We start from the raw sequence: 13,092 nt of genomic DNA on the forward strand, positions 1-13,092 counted from the left end.
CTTAGCATAGATCATTGTTATGAAAATTATTCCTAACAGGTAGCCTATAAATACTGTGATATTACATCTTCGTGGTTCGGGAATTTTTTTATTTCACCTTTATTTAACCAGGTAGGCAAGTTAGAACAAGTTCTCATTTACAATTGCAACCCGGCCAAGATAAAGCAAAGCAGTGCGACACATACAACAACACAGAGTTACACATGGAGTAAAACAAACATACAGTCAATAATACAGTAGAAAAATAAGTCTATACATTGTGAGCAAATGCGCCTTTCTTGTCTCGTTGGTATCTTTTGATGAAACTGAATATGGATTCTACTCCATTGTTGTATTTCAAGAGTCTTGGAACTCCTTTGACCGAGGGACTCCCCCGGGACCCCCCCACAGATTTCCCCTATAAGGCAACAAAACCCTAGGCAACCATGGTTTGGATAATTAACTTAACAGGTTAGAATAATTACGTTAAGGTTAGGAAAATAGTTAGGTTAGCTACTCGTTAACAGTCGTGGCGACATCTGTTTCGAATAGAACCACACTGGGGCAAAGGCATGTAGAATCTCACGGTATTTTAATGCTTGTGTGGCCAACAAAGCACAGATGATATAATAGTAATCCATCCTTCATCCCCGGACCGTATGACAGGTCACCCAGTATGTGTAATTAGTTATTCTTTATAATAATAATAATAATAATAATAATAATAATAATAATAATAATAATAATAATAATAATAATAATAATACGAATAAATATTGTTCTACATAGCAATCCATTTAGTGTGTGTTTAGCTGTGGATGAAGAGTGCATCACAATAAACAGATACTTTAGATCTTGTTGGTGCATAGCATACGGGTGAACTGAACATCAAGGTAAGCATGAAGAATTCCCTATTGTAGGCTGTATGAGAGAGGGCAATCAAAATAAATCACCAAATCAAATGTTATTCATTACATGCTTCATAAACAACAGGTGTGGACTAACAGTAAATGCTTACTTCTGGGCCCTTCCCAACAGTGCAGAGAGAAAGAAAATTGATAAATAATAGAAAAGTAAAACATGTAACGATGGATAACTTGGTTATATACAAGGGGTACTAGTACAGAGTTGATGTGCAGGGGTATGAGGTCATTGAGGTAGAGGTGTACAAATACTGTAACTAGGAATAAAGTGACAGATAGCAAACAGTAGCAGCAGTGTATGTGATGTGTCAATTCATATAGTCCAGGTAGCTCTTTGGTTAACTATTTAGCAGTCATGGCTTGGGGGTAGAAGCTGTTCATGGTCCTGTTGGTACCAGACTTGATACATCGGCATCGCTTGCCACGTGGTAGCAGAGAGAACAGTCTGTGACTTTTAAGGCCTTCATCTCACACCACCTGGTATATAGGTCATGGATGACAAGGATACCAAGCGGTGATGCTGCCAGTCAAGATGCTCTCATAAATCATAGCCATCACTCACAATTCTGTGGTACAGCCTAGTCTCTGTCACTCACACTCACTCTCAGATTTACTGTAACTACCATATATCTATTATTGATGGGAGTCTGTTGTTCACTCTTCAGCAGTGGCTAAATCTGTGTGTTCATGAATCTGTAGATGAGAGGGACATCCTTCTTATAGATACAGGCATACAGTCATGCCTCGGAAAAGCACCTGCTTTCTCCTGCCTGTGTTTCAGGATGTCAGATTGCAGTGGAGGCAGTCTGACAGGCTGTGTGTGTGGGTGGGGGTCAGGCTGTCCTCACCTGTGTTCCTGTGAGGTTGGATAATCGTGTTAACACTGTGGATTTACTATCCAGTCATATACTGTTTCTGATCCTGTGGACTTAGTTCTTTTTGAAAATGAATTGTTCCTGGAAGATCCTCATTTACTGACATGTCTGGAAATAGCTTGTGACATCATGCTAGGGAAAGGGGGATACCTAGTCAGTTGTACAACTGAATGCATTCAACTGAAACATGCCTTCCACATTTAACACAAACCCCTCTGAATCAGAGAGGTGCAGAGGATGCCTTAATCAATATTTTGGCGCCTGGGGAAAAGTGGGGTAACTGCCTTGCTCAGGGGCACAACGACAGATTTTTTACCTTGGGGATTTGATCCTTAGGGATTTGATCCATCAACCTTTTGGTTACTGGTCCAACACTCCTACCCACCTGGCTACCTGCCAACCCTAGTATTGTCTGTTGAAAGAAACTTGTAATAAAGCAGAATTTAAAGGCAAGTGTTGGTGTGGTGAGTAGTAGTGTCTGTTTGTGTGTAATTGCCATTCAGACAGAGGGCTGTAAAGTACTGTCTTTTTGCAAGTTTCAGGTTTGTCTGAATGGGATGAAGGTAGAAATGAATGCCTTGGTCTGTGTTGAAAGAAGGTACCATCACGCTCAACCTTAAACAAAAATAACCTTTGGTGCTAGGCAAATATAACCAACAAATAATGCAGTCAAATGCTTAAAAACCTAACTGAAACCTTTCCCTATTCCCTCTCTTCCTGAAGTGTAGGGGAGCCCAGTGAGAGATGTCGATCCCCCCCCAACCTTCTGATTCTGAACACCACCTAAAGGTCAGAGGTTGAAGGGTCACCGGTCAGGGGTGGTCAACACCATCATGGCTGACAGTGAGGGGCTTGGCGGCGGTGGGGTTGATCTGCCCATTCTCGCACCGGGCCAGGTGTACGTGGAGGTGGAGTATGACTATGAGTACAAGGCCAAAGATAAGATGATCTCCATCAGGCAGGGGGAGTGCTACATGCTGGTCAGGAAGACCAACGAGGACTGGTGGCAGGTACGGAAGGAAGAGGGGATGAAAGCCTTCTATGTCCCAGCGCAGTACGTCAGGGAGGTGCGCCGGGCGCTCATGCCCCCACCAAAGACCCTCGTGTCGGAAGGGATGGGTGGGACGATCCGGGTAAAGCCTACAGTTCTGGATATCTGTAGCGCGTCCAACGAGAACCTCAACAACGGGCTACCTCAGGAGATGTCTAGTTTTGGGAGTCCGTCGCCCACCTCCACGCCCTCGCCCTCTTGGGGGCACGTCACACCACCTTCTCTGCCCAAGGATGCCAACCAGAACCCGGAAAGCCCACGGCACAGCAAGCCCCCTGGCGTAGCCGATCTGGTGCTCCTACACAACAACAAGAACCATCACCACAGCAACAGCTCCAAGTTACCGCATATGCGGGCGGACTCTCCGCCTCCCAGGGCCCCCAACAACCACCATATAAACCACAGCAAGGCCCATGACACGGACCGGACTCTCTCCTCTCCTGGGGACTCCCCGGGGGAGGGGTCAGAGAAGCTCCAGAACGACTCGGAGTCTGGAGATGACCTGAGCAGCAGCTCTACTGAACACATGCAGGTAAGAGACAGTATGATGCTGCTGTTCTTAAATGGGAAGTGATTATTACAACCCTTTCTCTATCATCATCCTTTAAAAAACAAACAATTTCCCTGGCTAGCAGGAAGACACTAGCGCGTGAGTGTCCTTCCCATCTCTCTCTCCCTCCTGTCGGAGTAGATGTTGAGTGATGGAACATCTATCTCTCTTCCACGGTCTCCTGCAGAGCTGCCTTCATTCATCACCCCCGTTCATCAGCCCCCTTCATCAGCCCCCTTTATTCCACCCCATTGCGTTGAATACGTTTTGCCAGATTTGACAAGAGCAGCAACAGTTGGCCTCCCGGGTGGCGCAGTGGTTAAGGGCGCTGTACTGCAGCGCCAGCTGTGCCATCAGAGTCCCTGGGTTCGCGCCCAGGCTCTGTCGTAACCGGCCGCGACCGGGAGGTCCGTGGGGCGACGCACAATTGGCCTAGCGTCGTCCGGGTTAGGGAGGGATTGGTCGGTAGGGATCTCCTTGTCTCATCGCGCACCAGCGACTCCTGTATCGGAGGACGCATGACATTCAGCCTTCATCTCTCCCGAGCCCGTACGGGAGTTGTAGCGATGAGACAAGATAGTAGCTACTACAACAATTGGATACCACGAAATTGGGGTGAAAAAAACAAAAAAAAGAGCAGCAACAGTTGCTGCAGGTGCTTATTATAAAAATAAAAAAAACACCATTACCCTTGGATCTAGGGAATCGGTTTCTGTTCTGTTCAGCAAGCGTTGGTACAGATTTGTTTTTTCCTCTGTATATGTTGAGGGTGTTCATAGCTGGTAAAATGTAGGGTCTTCTAATTGAGTGTGATTTGTAGGACAGGGAGATATACTGGAGAGACATGTTGGTCCATCAGGCAGGTTTTGGATGTGGTTGCTGATAAGGTCAGTTTCGAGGGGCCAACTTCAACTGTGAAATAGAGTACGGATGACTTTGGAGCCTGAACCTTACTTTGAACTAACAGGTCGCTGTCAATGGCTCTTTGAGCCTCCAAGTCTAGAGCAGAGGACTACGTGAGTCAAGTATCATCCTCAGCAACAGCATGTATGTTACTCAGTGGTGAAAAAAGTAAAAGATAGAAAATGACTCAAGTAAAAGTCACCCAGTAAAATACTACTTCAGTATGTCTAAAAGTATTTGGTTTTAAATATACTTAAGTATCAAAAGTGAATATAATTGCTAAAATATACTTAAGTATCAAAAGTACAAGTATAAATCATTTTAAATTCCTTATATTAAGCAAACCATATGGTAGAATGTTATTTTTTTCCTTCCAGATAGCCAGAGGCACACCCCAGCAGACATAATTAACAAACCAAGCATGTACACTACATTACCAAATGTATCTGGACACCTGCTCATCTAACATCTCATTCCAAAATCATGTGCATTAATATGGAGTTGGTCCCCCTTTTGCTTTTATAACAGCCTCCACTCTTCTGGGAAGGCTTTCCACTAGATGTTGGAACATTACTACAGGGACTTGCTTCCATTCAGCCACCAGAGCATTAGTGAGGTTGGTTCACTGATGTTGGGCAATTAGGCCTGGCTCGCAGTTGACATTCCAATTCATCCCAAAAGTGTTTTGATGGAGTTGAGGTCAGGGCTTTGTGAAGGCCAGTCAAGTTCTTCCACACCTATCTCGACAAACCAAACTCAGTTTCGTCCGTCGGACTGCCAGATGGTGAAGCGTGAATCATCACTCCAGAGAATGTGTTGCCACTGCTCCAGAGTCCAACACCACTCCAGCTGATGGTTGGGATTGCACATGGTGATCTTAGGCTTGTGCGCAGCTGCTCAGCTATGGAAACTAATTTCATGAAGCTCCCAACAAACAGTTATTGTGCTGACATTGCTTCCAGAGGTAGTGAGTGTTGCAACCGAGGACAGACAACTTTTAATGCGCTATGCGCAACACTCGGCGGTCCCGTTTTGTGAGCTTGTGTGGCCTACCACTTTGCAGCTGAGTTGTTGTTGCTCCTAGACGTTACCACTTCACGATAACAGCACTTACAGTTGACCAGAGCAGAAATTTGATAACCCGTTGTTGGAAAGGTGGCATCCTATGACGATGCCATGTTGAAAGTCACTGAGCTCTTCAGTAAGGCCATTCTACTGCCAATGTTTGTTTATGGAGATTGCATGGCTGTGTGCTCGATTTTTATACACTTGTCAGAGGCTGAAATAGCTGAATCCACTAATTTGACAGGGTGTCCACATACTTTTGTGTATTTATAGTGTATGTTTAGTGAGTCGGCCAGATCAGAGGCAGTAGGGATGACCTTGGATATTCTCTTTGTGTGTGAATTTTCCTGTCAAGCTAAGCATTCAAAATGTAACCAGTACTTTTGGGTGTCAGGGATGTAGTAAAGTGAAAGTTGTCAAAAATATAAAAGTAAAGTGCAGATACCCAAAATAACTACTTAAGTAGTACTTTAAAGTATTTTTACTTACATATTTTACACCACGTTGTAAAGACCTCACAGCACTGAAACCCTAATTTCCTTCCCCTCATAAGATTGAATCATGTAGCACTCCTCCTCCCACCCTTATGACTCATCATCATCAGGAGTGGCCCATCCTCCCATCTGAGGTGAAAATTAATGGACCTGTGAATAAAATGACAAGACGAGTCGCTCCTGTGAAGGAGGTGGTGTTCTACGCTCTACAGAAAGGAATGGCGATGCTCTGCCTTCTTAACAACACTATCAACAAGGCAGGTCCTACAGACCCTAGTTTTGTCGCACCTTGATTACTGTTCAGTCGTGTGCCACAATAAAGGAAGGAAAATTGCAATTGGCTCAGAACAGGGCAGCACGGCTGGCCCTTGGATGTACACAGAGAGCTAGTGTTAATAATATACATGTCAATCTCTCCTGGTTGAAAGTAGAGGAGAGATTGACTTCATCACTACTTGTATTTTTGAGAGGTATTGACACGTCGAATGCACCGAGCTATCTGTCTAAACTACTGGCACACAGCTACGATGTTTCAACGCCGATACCGATTATTGGAGGACCAAAAAAAGCTGATGCCGATTAATCGGCCGATATTTATTTATTTATTTATTTATTATATATAATACCTTAATACCTTTTTTATTTATTTATTTGTAATAATGACAATTACAACAATACTGAATTAACACTTATTTTAACTTAATATAATACATCAATAAAATCTATTTAGCCTCAAATAAATAATGAAACATGTTCAATTTGGTTTAAATAATGCAAAAACAAAGTGTTGGAGAAGAAAGTAAAAGTGCAATATGTGTCATGTAAGAAAGCTAACGTTTCAGTTCCTTGCTCAGAACATGAGAACATATGAAAGCTGGTGGTTCCTTTTAACATGAGTCTTCAATGTTCCCAGGTAAGAAGTTTTAGGTTGTAGTTATTATAGGACTATTTCTCTCTATACAATTTGTATTTCATATACCTTTGACTATTGGATGTTCTTATAGGCACTATAGGCCAGTGTAACAGTATAGCTTCCATCCGTCTCCTCGCCGCTACCTGGGCTCGAACCATGAACACATCAACAACAGCCACCCTCGAAGCAGCGTTACCCATGCAGAGCAAGGGGAACAACTACTCCAAGTCTCAGAGCGAGTGACGTTTGAAACGCTATTAGCGCACACCCTGCTAACTAGCTAGCCATTTCACATCGGTTACACCAGCCTAATATTGGGAGTTGATAGTCATAAACAGCGCAAAGTTTGAATGAATGCTTACGAGCCTGCTGCTGCCTACCACCGCTCAGTCAGACTGCTCTAATATCAATATCAAATATCAAATCATAGACTTAATTACAACATAATAACACACAGAAATATGAGCCTTAGGTTATTAATATGGTCGAATCTGGAAACGATCATTTTGAAAATAAAACGTTTAATCTTTCAGTGAATTACGTTACCGTTCCATATTTTATCTAACGGGTGGCATCCATAAGTCTAAATATTCCTATTACATTGCACAACCTACAATGTTAAGTCATAATTACGTAAAATTGTGGCAAATTAGGTGGCCCAAACTGTTGCATATACACTGACTAGAAGCGCGGTGGCTAGGAAAAACTCCCCAGAAAGGCCAAATCCTAGGAAGAAACCTAGAGAGGAACCAGGCTATGAGGGGTGGCCAGTCCTCTTCTGGCTGTGCCGGGTGGAGATTATAACAGAACATGGCCAAGATGTTCAAATGTTCATAAATGACCAGCATGGTCAGTTAATAGGTCTGGGACAGGTAGCACGTCCGGTGAACAGGTCAGGATTCCATAGCCATAGGCAGAACAGTTGAAACTGGAGCAGCAGCACGGCCAGGTGGACTGGGGACAGCAAGGAGTCATCATGTCAGGTAGTCCTGAGGCATGGTCCTAGGGCTCAGGTCCTCTGAGAGAGAGAAAGAGAGAGTTAGAGAGAGCATGCTTAAATTCACACAGGACACTGGATAAGACAGGAGAAGTACTCCAGATATAACAAACTGACCCTAGCCCCCGACACAAACTACTGCAGCATAAATACTGGAGGGGTCAGGAGACACTGGCCCCATCAACCATGTGTAGTTATAACTAGTGATTATGATTGATTGATTTTTATAAGATAAGTTTAATGCTAGCTAGCAACTTACCTTGGCTTCTTACTGCATTCGCGTAACAGGCAGGCTCCTCGTGAGGCAGGTGGTTAGAGCGTTGGACTAGTTAACCGTAAGGTTGCAAGATTGAATCCCTGAGCTGACAAGGTAAAAATCTGTCGCTCTGCCCCTGAACAAGGCAGTTAACCCACCATTCCTAGGCCGTCATTGAAAATAAGAATGTCTTCGTAACTGACTTACCTAGTTAAATAAAGGCCCCCAAAAATTCCCATTTCCGATTGTTATGAACCTTGAAATCGGCCCTAATTAATCGTCCATTCCGATTAATCGGTCGACCTCTAGTCTCTTCACAGTCCCCAAGTCCAGAACAGTCTATGGGAGGTACATAATAGCGCTACATAGAGCCATGACTACATGGAACTCTATTCCACATCAAGTAACTGATGCAAGCAGTACAATTTTTAGATGTAAAAAAATATATAAAAATACACCCTATGGGACAGTGGGGACTGTGAAGCAACACAAACATTAGCACACACATACGCACTATACATACACATGGATTTAGTACTGTAGATATGTGGTATTGGTGGAGTAGGGCCTGAGGGCATACAGTGTGTTGTGAATGTATTGTAATGTTTCTAAAATGGTATAAACTGCCTTAATTTAGCTTAATTCTCTGCTACTTTAGCAGCAGCTAATCGGGATCTATAATAAATACAACTGGATATTGTTTTTTTTCCTCAATTCAGGCATAGAGTAGATTGTGAAGGCTCTTTGTGGAGCAGGAGGCAGCTGAGGGACTGGGCTTGAATAGAAACTAGGTCATATCAGCTGAGGATCAGTCTGCTCTGCTCTGTCGCCCCACTGGCCGCGGGACCTGTGTTTGTGTGAGGACGAGTGTGTGAATGGTGTGTGTGTGAGAGAGTCATGTGTTTGGGCTGGAAAATAGGGAGAATAGAACTTATGGTGGAACATGGTTGGTGACGTTGGACCATGGCGGGGCGGACCATGGTTAAAATTAGAATGTTATGATAATGCATCCTGTTGAACAAAAACATGCTAAATTATCTTCTGTGTGTCACTCACCAGAATTAACTTTATGCTTGTCAAATTGGCGACCATAATCGTACACATTCGCCCATGTCATTTTCATGTGCATCAAAGGGTTTTAGTTGAATGTTTCTGACAGACTGTAGCGCCAACGGAGCGTATGAATGGCCCACCGACGGTTGGCTCTTCCAGTGAACTACAGAGATTGTTCACTGTCTGGTCAGGTAAAACCTGCTCCTTTTCACTTTGTGGTCTGTAGTCTTTCCTATCTGGCCAGTTGCTATGCATGTGATTGGCCCTGCAGTGCAGCCAACCAACCAACACTTCGATTTCCTGTGTCATTGCAGGGTTACAGAAAAAAATCTGTGTATATGTGCTAAACAAAGCACTTTCAGTATGAGCCGAGACAGTAAGTTTAGAAGGCTCTTTTTCTCTGTTCTCCGCTTCTCCTTTTTCTACCAATCCCATCTAACCTCCCCTTGCCTGTATCCTTCTCGGTCCATAAGAGAGAGAATGTGTGTGTGTGTGTGTGTGTGTCAGTGACAAGCCTGTAGTCTGGTGCCAGCTGGTCTCCCTAGCCTAGCTACATTGATTTGATCTGTACAGTGAATGATGGTAAACCTCTGTGTGTTACCATATTCTCCCTGCCTGTATAATTCCCTTCTCTGTAGAGCTCTGTCTGGCTAGTAGCTATAGGATGGAGTGGCCTACATTTCTCTGGCTGATACACAGCTTGGGTTCATTGGCAATGTGACCTCTGAATCCCACATAGATACACCCCCCCCCCCCCCCCCCCCCCCTTCTAAAAGCACAGCCCCTATGCTCTTATTAAAAGATTGGCCAAATAAGCCCATTTCCTTACTTCTCAAGACCCTGGCCTGGCATCTGTATGGACTGGTATTTCAGTTTTTTGACACGATGTGGGCCACCCTCATGTTCTTGCTCGCTCGCCCTACTACGAGATATGAAGGAGATTCTGGATTATTTTTCAATTCACATTATGGCCTTAACTTTCATTGTGGCTGGCAACACAACATTCTTGTTCCTCAGCTCAATTTGACTGAAAATATCACAGCTATCACAGTAAGCACAAACCATTCTAACCAGATTTCCATCCAACCTTTTTTATGTGAGTAAAGTACATGTTGAATTAAACATGTCATGACAGGCCTGATTTTTTGTGTGGGTAAAATTAATTATGCGAATAATGTCATTGGAAACGCTTTAATGCGCAAATATTGATATAATGACCATCATATCGAAGTACACTAGGAATCACGCGATGAAACGTTGTGTGGTCTTCCCACTACGACTCGTCGGGAAAGCATGCAGTTTGTTGACATATAAATGGTGATGAATTTCACAGGGTGGGTGAAAGTGCAAGGTGATGAGCTTTCCAATAAATATCTAGGGTCTTATTCTGGTGACATGATAATTGAAAAATATAAATAGTTTTGCTCTTTTGTTCATAAAATCTCATAAAGACATACTACGGTTTGCAACTGCACATGGGGACCAAGATCGTACTTTTTGGACAATTGACCTCTGGTCTGATGAAACAAAAATAGAACTGTTTGGTCATAATGATGATATGTTTGGAGGAAAAAGGGGGAGGCTTGCAAGCCGTTGAACACCATCCCAAACGTGAATCACGGGGGTGGCAGCATCATGCTGTGGGGGTGCTTTGCTGCAGGAGGGACTCGTGCACTTCATAAAGTATATGTCATCATGTGGAATGAAAGTGATGTGGATATATTGAAGCAACATCTCAAGACATCAGTCAGGAAGTTAAAGCTTGGTCGCAAATGGGTCTTCCAAATGGTTGATGACACCAAGCATACTTCCAAAGTTGTGGCAAAATGGCCTATGGACAACAAAGTCAAGGCAATGGAGTGGCCATCACAAAGCCCTGTCCTCAATCCTATGGAATTTTTTGGGGCAGAACTGAAAAAGTGTGTGCGAGCAAGGAGCCTACAAACCTGACTCAGTTACATAATCTCTGTCAGGAGGAATGGGCCAATTCACCCAACTTATTGTAGGAGGCTTGTCGAAGGCTATCCGAAACGTTTGACCCAAGTTAAACAATTTAAAGGCAGTACTACCAAATACTATTTGAGTGTATGTACACGTCTGACCCACTGGGAATGTGATGATAGAAATGAAAGCTTAAATAAATAATTCTCTCTACTATTATTCTAACATTTCACATTCTTAAAATAAAGTAGTGATCCTAACTGACCTAAGACAGAGACTTTTTTTACTAGGATTAAATGTCAGGAATTTTGAAAAACTGAGTTTAAATGTATTTGGCTAAGGTGTATGTAAACTTCTGACTTCAACTGAATGTGTGAGATCTATATATATTTTATTTTTGGGTGGTGGGAATAGGCTTCCATATAGTACATCTCAACTCCCCGGTGAATAATACCCACGGTTTCAATCATACTTTGCTTTTACCAATTTACTTTTACTAATGATTTGCATGATATAAATAACAATTAAGCATGGTTTGTTGTAAGGTAGGCCTACTGTACTTTTAAATTCTAATTAGAGGGGTAATCGTATATTTTTGATAGGCTAACGTTACTTGATGACGACGTTGTTAGCTTTAGCTAGCACTAACTATGTGCTTTTCTCTTGAAGCTAAAATGTAATGAGTGTATAGATGAAAAAAAGTCACAAACTTAAATGGGAGGCAACAGTCATAATATAATGGGCTTAACAGCCAATGTGCATTATTTAACATGTACTATTAAAATTGTACTCACTTGTTGGAATTGTTTACAAGTTGCTAGCTATCCCATAAAGCCTTCAATATTTTCATTTTCTGTGGTTTGGTAACTTCCTATTGATAGACTCTGGCTGGACTAAAGACGTCTCAAAGTTTGAAAAATGTCAAAATATGAGGGGTTCGTCTTGCAACGGAGCTTTCAACCGCAAGGGGGCGTTGCATTTCCACTCCATTGTGGACGTCCCTATTGAAATACATGACATTCGGTTTAACATAACGGGGTACTTGTGGGTAATGTGAACAAGGCATGAGAGGTGTGAGCTGTACAATGGCTAAACGTGACCACTATCTTACTCCGTAGTCTGACTTTTATGATTGGACTATTTTGCTAGATGCTCTAATGTAGGGGTTCTCAAGCTTTTTTGTGGCTGGGGACCCCTTTTATGACAGCAAATTCATCGCTGACCTCATGATCAGAACACAGCTCGAGTTTGATTTAAAAAAATACCATACGTGGAGTTTTACTATGACTTCGGCAGTGCATGGCCGGACCAATCAATTCTTTAGCCCTGGGAAAGAACATGCCACCTCTTGGCATCAGAGAAAAATACATTTTTATGCTCATTTCCTGCAATTCTACACATTTTGTCATGGGGCAGAGAGAACTTTACAGTTTTAAAGCTTAAATACAGTGCATTTATGTTCATTATTGAGTTTAAAAATATCCCTGTGAGCCTCCCAGACCAGGCATAGCTCGGTGTGTTACATCGCAGCGCCTCGTATCGGTCGGGCTAGAGTGGGCATCGAGCCAGGTGCCATGAAGCCGGCTCAGCGCATCTGGTCTCCAATGCGTCTCCTCGGGCCGGGGTACATGTCACCAGCCCTACGCATGGTGTCCCCGGTTCGCCAGCACAACCCAGTGCGGTCTATTCCACCTTCGCGGCACTGGCCTGGCTACGGGGAGTATCCAGCCAGTTAGGGTTGTACAGGCTCGGTGCTCGAGACCTCCAGTGCGCCTCCACGGTCCGGTCTATCCGGTGCCTCCTCCACGCACCAGGTCTCCGGTGGCAGCCCCCCGCACCAGGCTGTCTCTCAATCTCCTTCCTGCAGGTGCTCCGGCCTGTCCCGAGCTGGCGGAGTCTCCCGTCTGTCCCGAGCTGGCGGAGTCTCCCGTCTGTCCCGAGCTGGCGGAGTCTCCCGTCTGTCCCGAGCTGGCGGAGTCTCCCGTCTGTCCCGAGCTGGCGGAGTCTGCCGTCTGTCCATTCGGGACCCGTTGCTAGGGTCCACAGTCCGAGGTCGGCGGCGAGGGTCGCCGCTCGAAAGGCACCACGGAGG

At 44.0% G+C, this 13,092-nt stretch overlaps 1 protein-coding gene across 6 annotated transcripts in view; it reads left to right on the forward strand.

Annotated features, from left to right (window-relative positions):
* Positions 1-13,092, forward strand: part of LOC110490021 (rho GTPase-activating protein 12) — a 90,976-nt gene that overhangs the window by 606 nt on the left and 77,278 nt on the right. For 5 of the 6 annotated variants that reach the window (XM_036944305.1, XM_021563104.2, XM_021563103.2 and 2 more), the window contains exon 2: positions 2,501-3,360. In XM_036944305.1, coding sequence (XP_036800200.1) covers positions 2,611-3,360 — 750 coding nt within the window. In that variant the 5' untranslated portion in view covers positions 2,501-2,610. The remainder of the gene's footprint in view (positions 1-2,500; positions 3,361-13,092) is intronic. The other variant, XM_021563101.2, reaches the window with a different exon arrangement.

This window comes from Oncorhynchus mykiss, chromosome 15 (assembly GCF_013265735.2).
Source record: "Oncorhynchus mykiss isolate Arlee chromosome 15, USDA_OmykA_1.1, whole genome shotgun sequence".
Classification (NCBI taxonomy): Eukaryota; Metazoa; Chordata; class Actinopteri; order Salmoniformes; family Salmonidae; genus Oncorhynchus; species Oncorhynchus mykiss.